Source organism: Tenrec ecaudatus, chromosome 10 (assembly GCF_050624435.1).
Source record: "Tenrec ecaudatus isolate mTenEca1 chromosome 10, mTenEca1.hap1, whole genome shotgun sequence".
Lineage (NCBI taxonomy): Eukaryota > Metazoa > Chordata > Mammalia > Afrosoricida > Tenrecidae > Tenrec > Tenrec ecaudatus.
Window position 1 is genome coordinate 67,029,797 of NC_134539.1, and position 19,766 is coordinate 67,049,562.

A 19,766-nucleotide genomic window follows, 5' to 3' on the forward strand; every position below is an offset into this window, starting at 1 on the left:
TTGTTTTTTTCACCCAAACTTTCCATTAGATTATCTGATCAAACACTTACAGGGTATCCGCAGAACTTAGCAAATTTTGTTTGGCCTGCATGTGTTTTTCCTACAGCGTCTTTTCAGGAAGACGTATTAACAATAAGTTGTGTATAAAGGGGAACACTTTAACCGCTGCTCATCATATTCCAATACGGGGCAAGTAGGGACAACCTGACTCCATCTACAGAGTGTTTGAGAAGAAAATCTCTGTGGACCATTACCGCTTCTTCACTGTTGAAAACAACTCGGCGGTCTAGTTGGGAGTTGCTGAGGCTGGGGAGTAATCTTTAGTTCCGACCCTTCCTTGTCTTTGCTGTCTCTCAGGTGGTTTGCTTGTACCAGACTCTGGGCAACCCCCTCAGCAAGCTCACCACACTCAACAGCATGCACTCACACTTCATCTTGTCTGATGACGGCACTATGGGCAAGTATGGAAATGAAATGAAGCTGAGGAGGAATCTGGAAAAGTACCTTTCTCTGCAGAAAATACACAGCCGTGAGTACTGAGGAAATGTGGATGCGTGTGTGTGGGTGGGGTGGGGCCGGGAACTGTGGTGAGCAAGGCACTCCATTGGTTATCTACAGAGAATGTTGTTAGTCGCCGCTGAACTGGACCCTGGCTTAGAGTTACTCCGTGTACAAATGCTGCTTAGTCCTGCACCACCCCCATGGTCATTTGCAGATTGCACTCTTGTGATCCAACTTTCATGGGCTAATGGCAAAGCCTTTCATCCTTGCCTGTTTTCCTCTGAAAACTCCACTGAAACCTGCTCACCATGATACCAACGTAGAACCCTTCACTGCCAGATGGTGGTGGCATGTGAAGTTCATTGGTTGGGAATCAAATGCAAGTCTTGTGAATTGGAGTATTATACCACGGAACCCTCAGTGTCCCCAAGTCAGCCCCTGTCCTAGAGCAGCTGGAGAGATGAAATGAATATGTGTGAACTCACAGCCAGAAGGCCACTGACAGCAAGCTAAAGTAGAATTGTGGGTGACAGTAATGAGAGGAAAACCTTTGGATTAAAACATACTTAGGGGATGTTTCACACAAGAATCAAGGTTTTAACTGAAGCTTGGAGAGCTTTCAGGAGTGGATGGATATTAGGAAAAAGAAGTGTTGATGTGGGAAAGAGGATGGTGGTAGAGCAGTCAGGACACTAGCCTGAGAAGAGTGGACAAAAGCTTTGATGACCATGGAAGATGTCATTTCTTTTCTATTTTTTGTGTTGTTTGTTTTCTCTTTTCTTTATTTTTTAGTCATTTTATTGGGGCTCGTATAACTCTTATCACAATCCATCCATCCATCCATTGTGTCAAGCACATTTGTACATATGTTGGCATCATCATTTTCACATTTTCTTTCTACTTGAGCCCTTAGTATCAGCTCCTCATTTCCCACCCCCTCTCTTTCCCATGCTCCCTCCCCCATGAACCCTTGATAATTAATAAATTATTATTATTTTTTCATGTCTTACATTGACCGATGTCTTCCTTCACCCACTTTTCTATTGTCCATCCCCCTGGGAGGGGGATATATGTAGATCATTGTGATCGGTTCCTCCTTTCTCCCCCCACCTTCCCCTTCCCCTCTTGGTATCGCTATTGGTACCCTCTCATTATTGGTCCTGAGGGGGTTATCTGTCCTGGATTCCCTGTGTTTCCAGTTCTTATCTGTACCAGTGCACATACTGTGGTCTAGCTGGATTTGTAAGGTAGAATTGGGGTCATGAGAGTCGAGAGGAAGAAGCATCAGAGAACTAGAGGAAAGATGTGTGTTTCAACAGTGCTGTGCTGCACCCTGACTGGCTCCTCTCTTCCTTGTGACCCTTCTGTAAGGAGATGTCCAGTTTCCTACAGATGGGCTTTGGTTCTCCACTCCGCACTCCCCTTCATTCGCAATGATATGATTTTTTGTTCTTTGATGCCTGATACCTGATCCTATTGATTCCTCATAATCACACAGGCTTGGTGTGCTTCTTCTGTATGGGTTTTATTGATTCTCAGCTTGATGGCTGCTTGTTTATCTTCAAGCCTTTAAGACCCCAGACATTAGATCTTTTGATAGCCGGGCACCATCAGCTTTCTTTACCACATTTGCTTATGCACCCATTATGTCCTGTGATCATGTCAGGAAAGTGAGCATCATGGAATGCCAGGTTATTAGAACAAAGTGTTCTTGCATTGAGGGAGTACTTGAGTAGAGGCCCAATGTCTGTCTGCTACCTTAATACTAAGCCCATAAATATACGTGTATAGATCTATTTCCTTCTATATATATGCCTGTATTTAGACCTCTATAAATGCCCCTTGCCTCCTAATTCTTTCTTCTATTTCCTTTTACTTTTCTCTTGTCCCACTATCATGTTCAGCCTCCATTTCAGTTTCAGCAATCCCTCTCAGTTACATTGCCCTTGATTAAGCCTTACCAGGCATCCTATGCCCTTCTCGACATCGATTTTAGATCACTTGTCTCCTTGTCTGTCCCTGGATTTGTTAACACCCACTTCCTTTCCCTGCCCCCCGCACCATGTGTTGCTCGCTCCCCCGCCCCCACCACCCCTGTGCCCCTGCCTGCTGATCCAATTGTTTTCTCCTCTGAATTGTTTAACCCGCCTATGTTTATCTAGATCAGTGGTTCTCAACCTTCCTAATGCCATGATCCTCTAATACAGTTCCTCATGTTGTGGTGACCCCCCCCCCCCAACTATATAATTTTTTGATTGCTACTTCATAACTATAATTTTGCTACTGTGATGAATTGGGAGACCCCTGTGAAAATGTTGTTCAATCCCCAAAGGAGTCACCACCCACAGGTTGGGAACTGCTGATTTAGATAGACATGCAGAGACAAAAAAGCACAAAGACATGACAGAGCAAATCAAAATAACAAAAGAAAACAAAACAACCAAAAAGCAAGACAAAAAAGTCTATAAATAGTTCAAGGTCTGTTTGTTGACCTTTAGGAGTGTTTTTCAGTCAAGTCTGATGGGGGTGCCAGCTGTGGCCCCAAGGTCTATTTTTGGTATTCCCCGGGGACTTTGCTGCTTTGCTCCCCTTGCTGCTCTGTTGCACACCCTTAGTGTTTCACCCAGGGCAGATGACATTTCATATGAGGGTAAACCTAGATAGAGTTTTTAGACATAGGGATCGTTTGAAGGTGTCACAGTTGTGTTGTGTTCACAGTGGTGTTGAAGAGACCTATCTGGTTTTCTTGAGAGAAGGGGCTCAAGGAGGGCCAGAGTCTGTGACTGTCCCTGGGTAGAGAAGTGGTCATCTTTACAGAGAAGATGAGGCTTCAATGTTGCCAGGTGAGAAAATGCCCTGGGGCAGGGGGCATAGCTGACCCTTTCTGACTTCCCTATTGCCACAGGCAGACATACCTTCACCCTTTTTCTTTCTTTACTTACCTGGCAACAGCCACTTAATCAGCACTCTGCTTCTCTGCTGACTTTGCTAATCCATTGCCTCAACCACACAGAAGGCACAGACAAAACTCACGATTAAGGGGGTTTATTGGGAGCGTTGCTAGGTTACCAAAATCAGGATCAATAAACAGTAATGATGCAGTCATTGGTCTTTAACAGTGCTTCTCCTTAGCCAGCAGCCAAGTCTCTATCTCTGGTTCTGTCTCCTTTAGCTTCTGCCTCCATGGGCCAGAAAGCCTGCCTTTATGCTGCTCTTCTGCTGTGTCCATGGTCTGTGTGCCACAGCTTCTGTTGCCCGTGGTCTTGACCTCTGCCGAGTCAGACAGAGATCTTCAACATGCACTGCTGGAAGACTGTGTTTCTCCTTCTGACATAGCTGTAGATATATATATATATATATATATATATATATATATATATATATATATATATATATGGAGGAGTGGATTCTCTCTTTTAGCAGTCCATGTTCGCAAGGAAACAAGAAGTGCACTATGGCTAGAAGGACCATATTAAGTAACTAATGATCTCTCACCAGGGGATTGATGCCTTTTAGTTCGATGTAAGAGGAATTGAAGGAGTCACTGTGTGAAGCAAATGGTTAAAATGCTCAGCTTCTCACTGAAAAATGGAAACTTTAAGACTATCCAAGGTGCTCTGTAAGAAAGGCCTGGTTATCTGCTACAAAAGACTCCCCAGTCTTTGGAAACCCTAAATAGCACAGTTCAACTTCGACACACAGATGTCTCCGTGAGATCGACACTGACGGCAGTCGGTAGTTGTAGTGGAACAGAAGGTGAGCTCTGCCTCATGTGCTCATTTGGATCTTCCACAAAATACTGGTGCATGTCACGTCGCAGCCTGAGTGCATATGCAGCGTTTGCGATCTCATTTTTTAAAAAGGGGTAGCTGCTCTGCTTTTGCTCATTGTCCCTGCCTATGGGTTTAAAGACCCCAAACCCAGACTCTTGCAGCCCTGGGCCATGGGTGGGATACATGGCCGGTAGAGGACATGGCTCTAGGCATGGGCTCTCTGGATCTGTCTGGCAGGTGGACAGTGGGGACTGTAGGGCTGTTGCTGCTGCTCAGATAGGTGGTACTGAAGGTAGAGTTTTCTTCCTACTTGATTCTTCTCCATCCACTTCTGGCTTCTGCTGTCACCCTCTTGGTCACCAATAGCTGCTGCCTGTTCCTCCAGCCTCTGACAGCAGCGACAGCAGCAGCAGCAGCGTTAGCCGGAGCCACAAAGATGATTGGCAGTGGGCTCCCCTAGGATTCTAATACGGTGTTCATACCATGTCCAAATCACCAATGTCCTGTATCACAAAATGTTCTGTGGACATTAACTGACACCTACCTGTCTTCTCATGCTTTGGAGCAGAGGCTCAGGGAATGGGAATCAAGGAAATCAAGGTTCTCGCTAACTTTTGACCATTACCTGGTAAATGCTGAAGCTCCTTTTAGGTTCTGGCTTTGATGCCCGAGGCAGCAGAGTGTAGCCACATCAGGCAGACAGAAGCATGGTCATTTACTCCCCTGTGACCTTGCGTAATGGAGTTAACATCTGGCCGACTCTGTTTTCTTACAAGAATGAGAGGAGTTATCTATCTCATATTACCTTTATTGTGATTAAAACAAAAAAGTAAGAAATATTACTTAGTTGTATCTAGAATAGTGTCCACTGCATACCACATCCTTAATAACTATCTACTTCTTCTTACTCCCTTTCCTCCTTTGTCAAAGAGGTCATCTCCTAGGTGTGGGAGAGAGGCGAGAACGATGAGGATTGTTGTCAGTTACATAGTGTGGCTGTAGGCTTTTGAGGCTCAATGAGGTCAGGTTCAAAGGAGAAAGGATTAGGCATGTGGTGACTGTTGATCAAAGGGAGGGAGGACAGGCTGCAGAAGAATCCCTGCTGGGAAGACCCAGGCTGGGGTCTGAAGTCTGAATGACCGGAAATGTTGATACCAAACCAAACTCACTGCCACTGAGTCAATGCTGACTCATAATGACCCTTGTGGGCTTCCAAGACTGTAACTGTTGACAGGAATAGAAAGCCCAGGCTCTCTCTGCTGTTGCTTTCGAACTGCTGACAGTATGACTAGCAGCTCCATGCTTAACCACTACACCCCACAGAGCCGAAATGTTGATGAGTCACCTCTATTGTCATTGCTAACCATACACATTGTTCCAGGTTCGATGCAGCATTACAATGCAAATTCAAAGTCTTCCTTAGTCCCAGGTCATGTCCCCTTAATGAAATAAGAAAAGCAACTCTGAACTTACCCAAAGCAGTGGGTGACAGTTCTACTCTCCAGACCTTGAAATTGAGAATTTACCCTCAAGATTTAGAGATTCATAAGAATACGGAGGCAAATTGCAGTAGATTGGTAACAGTTGGGGATTTATGGAGAGTTAATATAGAAATAACAAAAATAAAGAAGTCTCTTATGATACACACTCAAGAAAAGAAAAGAAAACAAAGTCCCAACAAAGACAAAATTCTTAGGTATCAAAATGGATCATGCATTAGGCTTTTAATTACAAGACCAGCAGTTCAAAGCCAGCAGGTCCTCCGAGGGAAACAGTGAGGCTTTCTCTTCCTGTAGGGTTACAATTTCAGAATCCCCCAGGGTACTTCTACCCTGTCCTATAGGGTTCCTATGAGGAAGAGTTCACTCGGTGGCAGTGCGTTTTAAAGCTGATCTTCGTACCTGATGCGCTACATCATGGAGGTAGTTCCAGCACCTGTCAGTTTGAGGTATGGTGGTGGCTTGCATATACCTAAGATTCTGGAAGCTATGGGATTGACATTTACAACTCATACAACGGACAGGTTTCGGTGGAGCCTCCAGGCTATGCGATTTGAAGTAAAGGTCAGTGTGGGGGAAAGGACAGTCCCCCACAACTAATCGCAGGTTCGATAGGCACAATTGTATGGGTAATAGATCGATAGATTATAATAAAGTCATAGAGAATAAGGAGAGATAGAAGAGAAATCGAAATAATGGAGTCAGACACATTTCATGGTAGCATGCTCACCTCAGCCCTGCTCAGTGGTCCACATGGAGAGAGGAGGAGGGGAAGGATGACAAGGGGAGAGGGCCAGTGTGAGAGGGAGGCTAGAGAGAGAGAGAGCGAGAGAGAGCTCTTTATTACTAACCAAGGCTTATATATCTCTGGGGTGTGTTCAAGCCCCTTAATTACAGGTAAAGACATACGTCACAGGAAGGGGTTGCACTATAGGTTATACAGCAATGAGAGGGGGACAATCTAGGGACATACACACAATAGGAAGGGGAGGGATTGGGGATACACATGTGACAAGATGGGCGGATCCTAGATTCAGGATGGCAGCCTTCTTCTGGATGTCACTGAGTAGGTTTGACCTGTTCTCTGGCTCTCCATGGAAACCATTATCAGTAGGGTGTGAACCCCACCTACAGTGGACCAGACAGCACAGTCTGAATGCCTTCAGGGAGAAGACCTCTAAGCATCTGAGCTCCCACCAGGTGCTGGCAAACAGCCTCTAATGTTTGGCATATCTCTGGGGGAGACAAAGCTGGGGGGAAGTCTCTTTATATCCCACAGGTCAGTGAAAATCCTATGGATCTAAACATCACATGCTAGAATCGTAGATATGAAGACATTAAAAATACATGGTGACTTTAGCAGTTGGGAAGAGCAATTCAATGGTCATGAAGATTGTGGGTGCAGCACTGGGCAACACTTTGTCCTATTGGACTTAGGATGGCCACATGTAGAGCCCACGCAACAGCCACTAACAACTAGCATGTCCAGATTTGTCTGTGAAGTGGTTCAGAGGGATTTGCGGTGATAGACAATACTTAAATAGTTTGATAGTTTCTTTCATTTATCTTACTGTGGCCCTGAGGCAATTCCCAAATTAAAGACTGAGAAGAGATACAATGCTTTACTGCCTGCATTGTATTTTTCAGGAAGCCAGACTTTATGGAATCCAAGGCAAGCTCTTGATAATGGCAGAAAATGCTTATAAAGAAAAGAATACACACTTGATAAAGTTGTAGTAGGAACCCTTCAGACAACGGAAATGCAATGAATATAGGCTTTGGTTAGGTTATTATTATAATTATTTTAAAAATAGTCCTTTATTTCTTTTTGTTGTCTTTCTTTTAATAAAGCAATATTGAGTTATGATAAGAAATTCAAACAGTGAAGAATGGGGAGTTAGAAAAAAGAAAAGCCTTTTAGGGATATACATGCAATAGGAAGGGGCGGGATTAGGGGTACACATGTGATACGATGGGCGGATCCTAGATTCAGGATGGCAGCCTAACCTTGGATGTCACTGAGCAGGTTTGACCTGTTCTTTCATTTCTCTTAATGTGGCCCTGAGGCAGTTCCAAATTAAAGACTAAGAAGAGATAGTAAATGACAGCCAAGGGCTGTCTTTTCTTACTCCCATATCTCAGATATAACCACAATTAAATTTTATTGAATATGGAAGGTCGATAATTTTGGTTATGAGTGATGGATATTGTGGGATCCAATTATTGTTCTTGCTTTTAGTCATACTTGAAAATTATCATAAAGAAAAGTTAAAATTTCCTGATGACTACTTATAGTCTGGAGTCCTGGCTATTGCAAAGGAGCCCTGGTGGTGTAGTGGTTACGAATTGGGTTGCTAACTGTAAGGTCAGCAGTTTGAAACCATCAACTAGCGCTTCAGGAGAAAGGTGAGACTTTCTACTCCCATAAAGAGTTACAGTCTCAGAACCTCACAGAGGCAGTTCTACCCTATCCTATAGGGTCACTATGAGTTGGCATTAACTCGGTGGCAGAGTTTGGATTTTGGTTTTGGATGTTGTAAATGGTTAAGCTCTTGGCTCCTAACCAAGATATTGGCAGTTAATGCCTACCCAGAGGAGATCAGAAGAAAGGTCTGGTGATCAGGCTCCAAAAGATCATAGACATTGGAAATCCCATGGGAAACAACTCTTCTCGGTCTACTCTGCATAGATGGGGTTTTTATGATACTGTATTGGCTTGATACTAACTAGTACTTACATTTTAAAATATGCTCAAAGTTTGTCAAGTAAAAGCTTGCAGGTGCTTTCCCCATATTTGTCAAATACTATATTTGAAATCCAAGTCCCTCACTTGGTCTTAAAGTAAGGAAGCCTGAGCAAAGTAAGAGAGACATGGCAAGGCAAGTGATGTGCATATGGTACTCAGAAGACTTGTGTCTGGAAGTTCAAATAGATGAGTGGCTTACCTGGACATCTGTATAACCTTGTGGCATGGTTTGTGATTTGAAACAGGGACAAGGCAAGGTGTGCCTGTGGTGGGTCTGGTGGTAGAAGGAGGTCCCAATGTGATCATCTCAGTGTGGGAGACTGTGAAGGACAATGATCCAGTGGTGGTGTGCGAAGGCACAGGCCGAGCTGCTGATCTTCTGGCTTTTACCCACAAACACTTAGCAGATGAAGGGTGAGTTGTTGCTTTCCATTGTTGAATTCATGGAGGCTATGAATTTTTCTCTTTTAGTTCTTTACACCATGCAGTTATATGGGCCAAAAGTACTGGTAGTGAAACATTTTCAATGTAAGTCAAGGGGAAAAAAAGATAAATTGCATCGGGCAATTTGCTGCAAAAGACTTCTCTAACATTAAAAAAAGTAAAGATATCCTTTTGAAGACAGAGTTACACCTGACCCACACCATGGTGTTGCAATTTACCTCACAGGTTGTAGGAAAACTAGGTGAAAGACTGAAGAATTGATGTCTTAAAATTATGGTATTGGTGAAGAATATTGGTTATACCACAGACTGTCAAAAGAACAAACCAATATGTCTTGGAAGAAGTACAGCTAGAATGCTCTCCAAAGCGAGGATACTAATAGTTTCCCCTCTCATAAGATGGACATGTTGTCAGGAAGGACTGATCCCTGGAGAAGGACGTTAGCACCATGCTTATGAAAGTAGAGGATCAGCAAAAAGAGGACTTTCAATGAGATGGATTAACACAATGGTGGAAGAATGAACTCAAAACCAGGACTGACTGTGATGATGGTGCAGGAACAGGCTGTTGAAACCAACTTCATGGAACCTAAAAAGAAACAATCCTGGTCGTTCAGAGATTGAGATTGGAGTTCATTTATCAGTGATGAAAAAAAAATTCTTAATCAACAACCCAGTTCCTGCCAATGATGAGAGCTGATGCTTCCTTCCCTGAAGAATGGCCTGCTGAAGCTTGAGTCCCAACGGAGCTTGAGAAAGGAGCATTTCTTAAGGGAAGAAGGCAGAATGTGCTCAGGCACTTGGCCACTGTAACCAAAACAGCCCGACATCGAACCAAGATCACCTTCATTTCCTTATATTTTAAAAACCTAGTATGAATTGCTGTATTCATTTCTCCAAAATTTGTGGAAAATTGATGTCCTGGCCATGTAGAGCCTATGTTGTCCTTATTTGGGAGTTGTATATATTTTCCTTTCAAATAGGAAGGTAATTTTTCTTTAGCTATTCCTATATTCAGTGTGATTCTTTCCTGCTGCATATTTCAGCTATGTAAATAAATATGGTGCCTGAGAACAAGGATGCAGTCCTTACTAATTTACTTAGTAAGTTCTCAATCACTGCTTTTGAAGTAACTGCTCTGGGACCCTTTCCTTCCGATTTCTCTCCTCCTTAGGACCCCTGTGCTCTACTTACTCTTTTTTCCCCTTTCTATTTATTTTTTTTACACTCTCCCCTTCTTAAAAGCACCCTAGATGATTAGTTCATAAATATTTTGATGTCTGAGGTATTTTTGAGAATCTCTTACACATAATTTCTGGAAGTTCATAGCCCTGTTCCACCCCTTACTATGGAAATCTTTCAGCCCCTGAAAATTGAGAAAGAGGAGAACCATTATTTAGGAAGCATTGAGTTTCCATTTTGAGGATGGGAAATTTGGCAACAGATACTGGTGATGGTTGGCACAGCATAATTCATGTAATTGATGCCACTGAATTGTACATGTAAAATATATTAAATTAGTAAATGCCGTGTTATATATATATTTTACAAGAATTGGGGGTGGGGGAGCTCTGCTTCTGTGTCCCTATTTTAGGGCCCTGGAATATCATTCTATTTCCACTTTAATATTCAGCCTCATTCAGAGCCACTGCTTCTTTTTGCTTCCTGCTGACTTGCCTTTCTGGAGAACAGTCTATAGAAATTGTCTCAGTTAGGTGGGAGGTTGGTTTTTCTTGTTCTGATATTTCTGGATCATTCCTTTCTCTGGGCTGTGTCCAACCACAACCATTTTTCTCTTTCCTAGGACTCTTCGTCCTCAGGTGAAAGAGGAGATCATTGACATGATTCAGACCACTTTCAACTTCAGTCTAAAACAGTCAAAGCACCTTTTTCAAATTCTGATGCAGTGCATGGAGCACAGGGACTCGGTGAGTATGAGGGGTACGTGGTTTGGTGGGAATTAAACATTTCTGATTTCTAACAATTATCCTATTTCCAATTATTTTCACAAAGTTTTTTTTAAACTTTATATTTTATTTTATTTATTTTTAAAAATCTTTTAATTGGGGCTTATAAGGCTCTTATCACAATCTGTACATACATCAATAGAGCAAAGCACCCTTATACATTCGTTGCACTCGTCATTCTCATAATTCACCTTCCACTTGGGTTCTTGGAATCAGCTCGGTTTCCCTTTTTTCCCCCGTCCACCTCCCTCCCCGATCCCACCCCTGGTCCCTTGATAGTTTATAAATAATTATTATATCTTATCTTACACTCCCCGGCGTCTCCCCTCACCTGCCTCCCCATTGCCCATCTCCCAGAGAGGAGGTTACACATAGATCTCCGAGATCGGTTCTCCCTTTCTACACCCCCTTCCCTCCTGGTGTCGCCACTCCCACTGCTGGTGTTGAGGAGTTCGTCTGTCCTAGATTCCCTGTGTTTCCAGATCCCTACTGCACCGCTGTACATCCTCTGGTATAACCAGGTCCGCAAGGCAGAATTGGGGTCATGATAATTGGGAGGGGAGGAAGTGTTCAGGAACTAGAGGAAGGTTTTTAGTTTCATTGTTGCTACACTGAACCCTGAGTGACTCATCTCCTCCTCACTACCCCTCTGGAAGGGATGTCCAGCTGTCTACAGATGGGCATTGGGTCCCCATCATGCACTCCCCCTCTTTCACGGTGATGTGATTCTCACCACCACCACCCCACCTTTGTTGTTTGAGACCTGGTCTCCTCTGCCCTTCACGATCACCTGTGTTGGTGTGCTGCTTCCGTGTGGGCTTGGTTGCTTCTGGGCTAGATGGCCGCTTGTTTGCTTTCAAGCCTTTAAAGTCCCCAGACGCTATATCTCTCAGTAGCCGGGAGCCATCAGCCTTCTTCACCACACTTATTTTCACAAAGTTTTAAAACATGGAATTAAAAATGATTTATCACTTGACTATATATAACTCTACTGAACTTGGCCCACATTTAAGTAAAGTTGGCTGCTTTTTTAATGCTCCCCAGCCTTGAAATTCTAGAATCTACTTGGGGTGGGGAGTAGGGCAGAAAACATACGTAACATAGCAGTGTTGAAGAAAAGATCTCAAACTTATTGAAAAAGATGTGTAAGTCTTGCCTGAGGGTAAGTGAAGTCAAGTCTGCTTCCATCATAGTATCCTTAGTACATGCTGCAGGAGATCATTGAGGAGGTAATTACACAAGGAGATAGGTGAGACTGTATCCTGAGATAGAAAGTGAAGTCTGCTGTGGGCTGTAAATACAATGAGGAATAAAAGGAAAAGAAAACCTCACTGCCATTGCGTTGATTCTGACTCATACTCACGCCCCGAGGGTTCCTGAGATTGTAACCCTTTACGGAGCAAAATTCCTCCTTTCTCCATTGGAGCAGCTGGTGGTTTCCAACAGCTGACCTTTAGGTCAGTCGCTCAGTGTGCAACCCACGGTGCTGCCAGGGTTCCTTCAAAGTGAGATGGAAGGGAAGGGCTTAGTGTTTTAGAGTACTTCGATCAAAGTATTTTTATTAGTGATTTGGATCAAAGTTTGTTGGTGATATGACCAGAAAGATGTGAATCAGTGTGATCTTTCCAGAATTTGAAGGCTAGGCCAATTTATATAAGATTAAAAAAAATGATATTTCAGTACCTGGCCTTAAAAAAAAACAATTTAGGCTAGAGAAAATGGGGCTAAATACATGTGAAAAATGACTTGCGATTTTTGTTCAACTAATAACAATAACAATAATAAACCACATTTACAATTAGCTGTGTGTTTTTATATACATTCATATATGAAATAGCTCCATGAATTCAATGTGCCAGTGATTGTTTATTTCAGCTTTAGAGATGATGAAATTATAGCCCAGAGAGCTTAAGTAAAATGCACAGAATCATGTAGTTAAGAAATGGTAGAAGAGGAACTTGAGCTGAAGACTGGTCCTCTATGTAGTTCATTCCAGAATTCCCAGAGTATTTGGCAAGTTAAAGAAAAGAAAGATTAGACGCTCTACCTTTGTGCTTGTCTCTTCCTGTTTTCAAGGGGTGCAGTCATGGATGCTCTAGTTGTAAATTTTGTGCCACAATATCAATCATAAGCCTCTCTTCCTTTTTCATGTGTATATGTATTACTATGAAACTTCCTCTGATAAGTGCTTTTTCTATGTCCCATAAGTTTTGGTATGTCATATTCTCATTCTCATTGGTTTCTAGAAATTTCCTAAATTCATTTCTGATCTGGGCCAGTACACACACCTTTTACAATATAGAATTATTTATCTTCCAATTGTTTGCTCTTATTTTCAACATCTTCCTTTTGTTGATTTTCAGCCTTATGGCACAGTGGTCAGAGAGAGAGCATATTCTTATTTGGGAACTTTTATTTGTGATTGCTTGTTTTTCTGTATCTGCTCTTATGATATTCTCCTTTTCCTCAAAGTTGGATAGTTTAACTATTATGTGCCTTGGTGACTTCTTGGGATTCAGTCTAGCTGGTGGTGTTTTTTCAGCCTCCTGAATGGTTGTCTGGTTTTCATTCATTAAGCAGGGGAACTTTTCCTCCATGAATTTTCTCACTATTGTTGCAGATGTCTTCTTTGTTGTGTCTATCTCTGGTAATCCAATTATTCTGATGTTGTTCCTCTTTGTAGCATCAGACATAGCTTTTAGGTTTCCTTTAGATTCTCTAATGATCTTTTTAGATTTTTGTTCACGTTTGTTAAAGTCTACTTGGGTGTCCTCTAGGTCACTGGAGGGTCTCTGCCTCCTCCAGTCAATTGTTGAAGTCCGTGAGTCTGCTACTGTTTTTTGTTATCTCCTCCCTAAGCTCTTGTATTTCCATTTGGTGTATGGACTTTATCTCATTCTTTTTCATCCCTTTTCTGTATTGTTTTCCTTATATCCTATATGACTTCAAGCAGCATTCTGAAAATTTCTTTCTGTGGCAGATCAATGTCTGCTTCTTCTATGCACGTTGTTAGGTTCAGGACATCTTCTGCCATTGCCCTTTGGTTCTCCTGTTGTTTTTTTGTGTTTTTTTTCGTTGAGGTTATTGGGGCTGATTGCATTGTCTATGTTGCATTGTTTTAGAGGAGCCAGGTGCCATTTTCCAGGGAGTCGAAGAGCACTGGCTATCTCTGGCAGACTTGAAGGAATGCTTCTTTGAACTGCCTGTAGCTAATGTCACTATGGAATTGGCCTACCACTTTATCCTTCTGTGGCTTCACTCTTTCCCTAGTCAACCACTATTCTGTTATTTGGAGGGCAAGTTGGATAGTCCTCTCTGGGGACAGTGGTTGGTTTGTTGTGGATCCACGAGCATGGTGCTGTACTCCTGGTCTCATAAGAAGTTGTGGTGGTATGACCCACGGCAGCTTGGGGCTCTAATGAGAGCATGTGTGGGTGCTGACTGCAATAGGAGTGCCACAGAAGTCTGGCGGGATGTCTGCTTTGGTGTAGAGCACTGTAAATGGTGGACAGAATTGCCCTGGTCAGGAAGATGCCTTTGGCTGTTTGGCAGAGGTTCCTACAGCAGTGTGGAGCATTGGTGAATGCTGGCTGAGCTGCCTTAGGCCATATGCGGCACTGCGGCAGGCAGGAGGAAGTTCCCTCAGTCAAGTGGAACCACAGAGGATAGATAGGAGCTCCCCCAGCCACACAGGAAGGATTTCCCCCCAAAGAATGTGCGCAGGGTTTCCCCAGCCACATGTTAAGCACTGTAGAGGGCGGGCAGGCAGAATTTCCCCAGGAAATAGGTGGGCAGGATTTACCTCAGAAGAAGTTCTGTGGAATATCCCCTGATGGCGTGTGGGCAGGCTTTCCCTGCCTTGGGTTATGTTGCAAAGTGTGGGACTTTCCCAGTGGGTCGAGGGCAGATGTAAATGCCCTAGCCTAAAGGGAGTTGTGTGGAGGTTGTCAGTGGCGTGTGAGAGAAAAGGGAAGAGAAAAAGAAACAAAGCCAAACAAAGCCTGGTGAGACTGTGGGGAGGAGGAGGGGAAATAGAGGGAAGAGAGGGAAACAAAAGTTACAATCTAGATGAGCCCCTATTCCTAACGGTGGAGCTGGAGTGGTTTAATCCCTGCCCCGAGGTAGCAGCAAACTGTGACTGTGTTGCAATAAAGCCCCTGTGCCAACTCCAAGTGATCCCAACTCTGGCTGAGACATTGCGGGGCTAAGGTCAAATCCAATCGGCCTCCACTGTGGTAAGCCAAGCGCCCCCAGCTCCTGAAAACCTAGTGGATCTGTGCCTACTTATCGTTAGGATGCTTCTGTGACCCGGCAGTGTGGAATTTCCCTCTTAGTAACTCTCCTGTGCTGATTTCTACGGAGTTCCTCTGGTATGTGTTACTCAGTTGCCATCTTCCCAGAAGTCCCCCGAAAATAATTTTTTAAACTGTAAATTGTTTTTGACATTAATGAAAACTGTTTCCCTTCATTCATTAGCTCAGGACAGAAATCTGTGGGTACTTTTGAAAGCAGTGCTTTGCTGGGTCTTTCAAAGGCATGGTGTTCTCTTTTTAATTGTTGTAGATTACCATATTTGATGCAGATTCTGAGGAGCAACAAGATCTCGATTTAGCAATCCTAACAGCTCTGTTGAAGGGTGAGTATCTGAAGTGGTTACAGTTGTCCCATTGAATGGCATGTTGTGTTTTTAAGCAGATATTTTGAATTTAATATAAGTATGCATTGCTTAACATCCATGATAGGTTCTATGAAAGAGAACCTTAGGCTATTTGGACGCTGTGGAAACACCATCTTATAATATACAAACAGTCCCTGTACAAGCCATACTTAAATCCCTGTAAAGCCTATTATATTAAAAGCTGCAGACAAAGCTGTAGGACTGTAGCCACCGGATACAGGAGACAGACCTTCTTGGTGGGCAGCTAGGGCAGGTGGAGGCTATGCTCTTGGCTGAAATCAGGGTGCGGGACCTTGTAGATGTCCAGGTAATGGGGGCAGGGGTGAAGGGAGTTTTCAGAGTACTGCTGCTGGTGGTGGCCTGGGCTGCCAGAGCTTCCTTAGTCTAGGTCACATGCTGTCACTGCCACTACTGCGCAGAGTAGTTGCTTCAGCAGGCAGAGAGGAGCCACAGCAGGGACTGCGCTGTGCCCACAGGGGTTGCTGGGTGGGTGAATGAAGACACAAGGAAGGGAATGAGAGGGTGGCTTTCCAGAATTGGGATGTGCCCTGGAGCACTTTGTGTACTTTCTCACTCCAGGACTTTGGGAACTTTCATATCATTACTCACTGTTATCAAGTAGATTCTGACTCAATTCAAGTGACATAAGTATATAAGATTTCCAAGACCAGAACTCTTTTCATGTGTAGACATTCTCTTCTTTCTTCCTTGAAACAGCTGGTGTGTGTGTGTGTGTGTGTGTGTGTGTGTGTGTGTGTGTGTTGAACTGCCGATCAACAAAAGGTGAGTGAGTTTCCTTTAAACAAAACCTAACAAAACAGGACAGACCAGAACATCTTCTGGGATGTACATATATGTGGTTGGATGTTGCCCTAATGAACACAGAGGGACAGATATCTGAATGTGATTCCTTTTACCCTAGGCACAAATTTATCAGCTCCAGAACAATTAAATCTGTCAATGGCATGGGACAGAATGGACATTGCCAAGAAGCAGATTTTAATTTATGGACAACATTGGAAGGTGCGGTGAAAACTTTACTCTTGGAGATTCCTTTAGCCCCTCTGTCTTCTGTTAGAGCTCCTGGTTCCTTATCCCATGCTGGCCTTTTTCTCGAGTAACACCTTGTTTTGGTTGGCAAACATCTCTGAGTCACTTCATGAGAGTGGGAGTATGGATGATATACATTTTAAAGATTTACATATCTGAAATTATTTAAATTTAATATTGGGAAACCTTTTTTCTTCAGAATTTTGGATCCTTTGTTCCCAAGCCCCAGTGTGCTGGTCTGTTTTCTGATCTCCTATCACCTTTTTCTTTTTTCTCCCTTCTCTGAAAATTTTTAGAATATTTTGTTTTTCCAGTGTTTTGCGATTCATAATGACATTTTATGAATGTGTTCGTATCCATCATATTGGGCGCGTGATTTCAATCTGTCAATCATGTTTTCCTGTGTTATGGAATTTCTTCTCTATTTGCTCTACTTTCTAGAATTCCTCTTATTTGAGTATTGGACTTTATGGACTGCTGTTATAATTTTCATAGCTTTCTCCTTTCATAGGTTTTTGAGGTTTTAATTTCCAAACCTTCTATAGAGTCATTAATTTCTGCTAACATGCTATTAATTTCGAAAAGCAACTCGATCTGTAACTGTATCCCCTCCAATTATTTCTTCTTTTTAAAATAGCATGTTGGATGCAAACTCTTTTAAAAATATTTAATGATATTAATGATAGATGTTGATGTCCTTTTATTTTTGTGTTTGGGGTCTTTTTGTCTGGATGGTTATTATTTAAGATTGGTCATTAGAGCTCATTAGAAATGCTGAGACTGGAGGAGGAATTTGTTAATTTTAACCTTCAGAGAAGGATGGTTTAGCTGCTATTTATTGGGAATACTCTGTTATTGGCATATATTTTCTCTTGTGTTAGTCACATTACCAGAAAATAATCATTTTATTTCCTGCCTGGAAGGTAAATGCCTCTTGATGGGAACTTAGCAGTACACTGCAGGGGGAGTGGTTGTGGACTGGGAAGGCTTCACCACTGAGGCTTCCATATGTTTAGGTCTTTCACCTGAATACTCATAGAATTCTGTGATATCAGTCTAATTTATTCTTGACTTTTCCAGAATTCAGTAGTAGGCTTTCTGGAGACTTCAAATCAATCACCATTGGTCATCTGTTTTCTAACTTCCAAAAATATTGTACTCTATCTTTACTCTTATTCTCTTAAAAAATCATTTCACTATAATTTAGGGGAGGGTTGTGTAGGAGTAAACTCATATGATTTGTGTTCAATATACCATGTATAACTAGAAATAAGTTGTAGTTTACGTGGTTCAAGACCATGGGATGAGTTTTCACATACGTAGGGCTTCTTTTATGACGTCAAACTCATTTCCCTCTCCCCTTCTCTTGCACATTTCTTAGTAAGCTTGCATTTCATCTTACTCCATCTGTTTCTTTTAAAATTTAAACTTATGTAATTCTCTTTACAACTTTTATTTATTTCTACCCCTTGAAGCCTGGCTCATTGGAACAAGCAATGTTGGATGCTTTAGTGATGGATCGAGTAGATTTTGTGAAACTCTTAATAGAATATGGAGTAAACCTCCATAGATTTCTCACCATCCCCCGGCTGGAAGAGCTTTATAATACTGTGAGTATTGGGTCATTTCACCAATCAGCTCCCTGCCGTCTCATTTATTAGTGAGTTTAAGGTTTACTGTGTTCTTAAATGTTCATGCACAAAGATAGTTATAGAGTACAAGACTTCCCAAAGAAGAAATGTTCTTATCATTTCTGTTTTATCCTATCATCATTTTCATATTTCCAATTTTAATACCCCATGGTAATTTTTGTGCTTACGATTTTAATAAAACATGCTTGAAGAGGTACTCAGTCATTACATAGCACACCACGTAACGATATAGACAATGCTATAGAGGTGTAAGCTAAGAAAATATAGAAGTAGGTGTAATTAAAGCAAAAGACATGAATAAGAACAAATGGATTTTATTGAGATATTGAAGGCATATCAACTTAAGGCCACTGCTAAAATTCTTTTCCTGACAAACATCCGATGGAAACTCTTTGTTGCTATAAGACACACTTCCTCAGTGTGAAAATACCAACTGCCCAATGCACCTGACTTCAAATGATTTCCCTTTTGGTTTTAGTGGATTTTGCCTTTTACTCAAAGCCATAATCAAATCTTGTCTTCGTCGTTACTCAGGTTTATCCATCTAGTGTTCATCAGTGGCGAATTGATTTTGAGCACACACATTTTCATATTATTGCTTTCTCAGTGGAAGTACCTCGTCTCTTTCATTAGTTTGTAAACAACCTACGAAGAAAAAGCTAATATTCTTTCTTTACTGAGTTCTTTAAATCTTGATTAAACATAGTACGTGTTTAATAAATATTTGTTTTTAGACTGAAGTTATATGATAGGATAGATTACAATAAAATGTTCATAAATACTAAATGTTACTTTACATTTCATAAGATTAGAAAAAAATTTCCCCCTGCCTCTTGGCACATAAATTTAATTTAATCCTTCTTTCCCATCCTCCACCCCCACGCCCCCCCCCACACACTTTGCTTTGAAAAATATTTCAATGTAATTAGATCTCTTGAGAAACACCTTCCTTAAAGTTAATTGACTTAAGCTTTACTGCTAAAGATATTGATGAAAAATCTCAGATTGGGTTACTTATATATACTGAAACAATATTCTCCCCTTAGCACATAGTAGTCTTAGGGATAATTCTTCCTTTTGTTTATTATAGAAACAAGGATCTACTAATATGCTCTTACACCATCTTGTCCGAGACGTGAAACAGGTAACCTGATGGTAAAGGTGTGGAAAGATTGTTTCTGTGTGTTGTTTGGCTTTATGACAGGGAGGGTTTGCAAAATACAGATTTGGATTTTTCTAGCAAATCATCTCTTAAAACATGTGAATCTGAACAATTTCTTTACTAAACCAAAAATTTCCCTTAATTTTACTGTATATTAAGTTACCAAAATTTTTTAAAATTTAAAACTTTATACTCTGTACCTTCTGTTTTAATTATCAAGAATTTTTATTCACATCCACAAAAAAATTGAGAGTGCCTTTTAATTGACATCATGCTTAAAATCTCTTAGCAGCAC

At 41.9% G+C, this 19,766-nt stretch overlaps 1 protein-coding gene across 2 annotated transcripts in view; it reads left to right on the forward strand.

Moving 5' to 3' along the window:
* TRPM6 (transient receptor potential cation channel subfamily M member 6) overlaps positions 1 to 19,766 on the forward strand; it is a 206,374-nt gene that overhangs the window by 80,438 nt on the left and 106,170 nt on the right. The window contains exons 6-12 of one of the 2 annotated variants that reach the window (XM_075560537.1): positions 358 to 529; positions 8,765 to 8,933; positions 10,767 to 10,890; positions 15,493 to 15,565; positions 16,530 to 16,630; positions 18,133 to 18,267; positions 19,400 to 19,453. In XM_075560537.1, coding sequence (XP_075416652.1) covers positions 358 to 529; positions 8,765 to 8,933; positions 10,767 to 10,890; positions 15,493 to 15,565; positions 16,530 to 16,630; positions 18,133 to 18,267; positions 19,400 to 19,453 — 828 coding nt within the window. Of the gene's footprint in view, positions 1 to 357; positions 530 to 8,764; positions 8,938 to 10,766; positions 10,891 to 15,492; positions 15,566 to 16,529; positions 16,631 to 18,132; positions 18,268 to 19,399; positions 19,454 to 19,766 lie in introns of those variants that run through there. The other variant, XM_075560536.1, reaches the window with a different exon arrangement.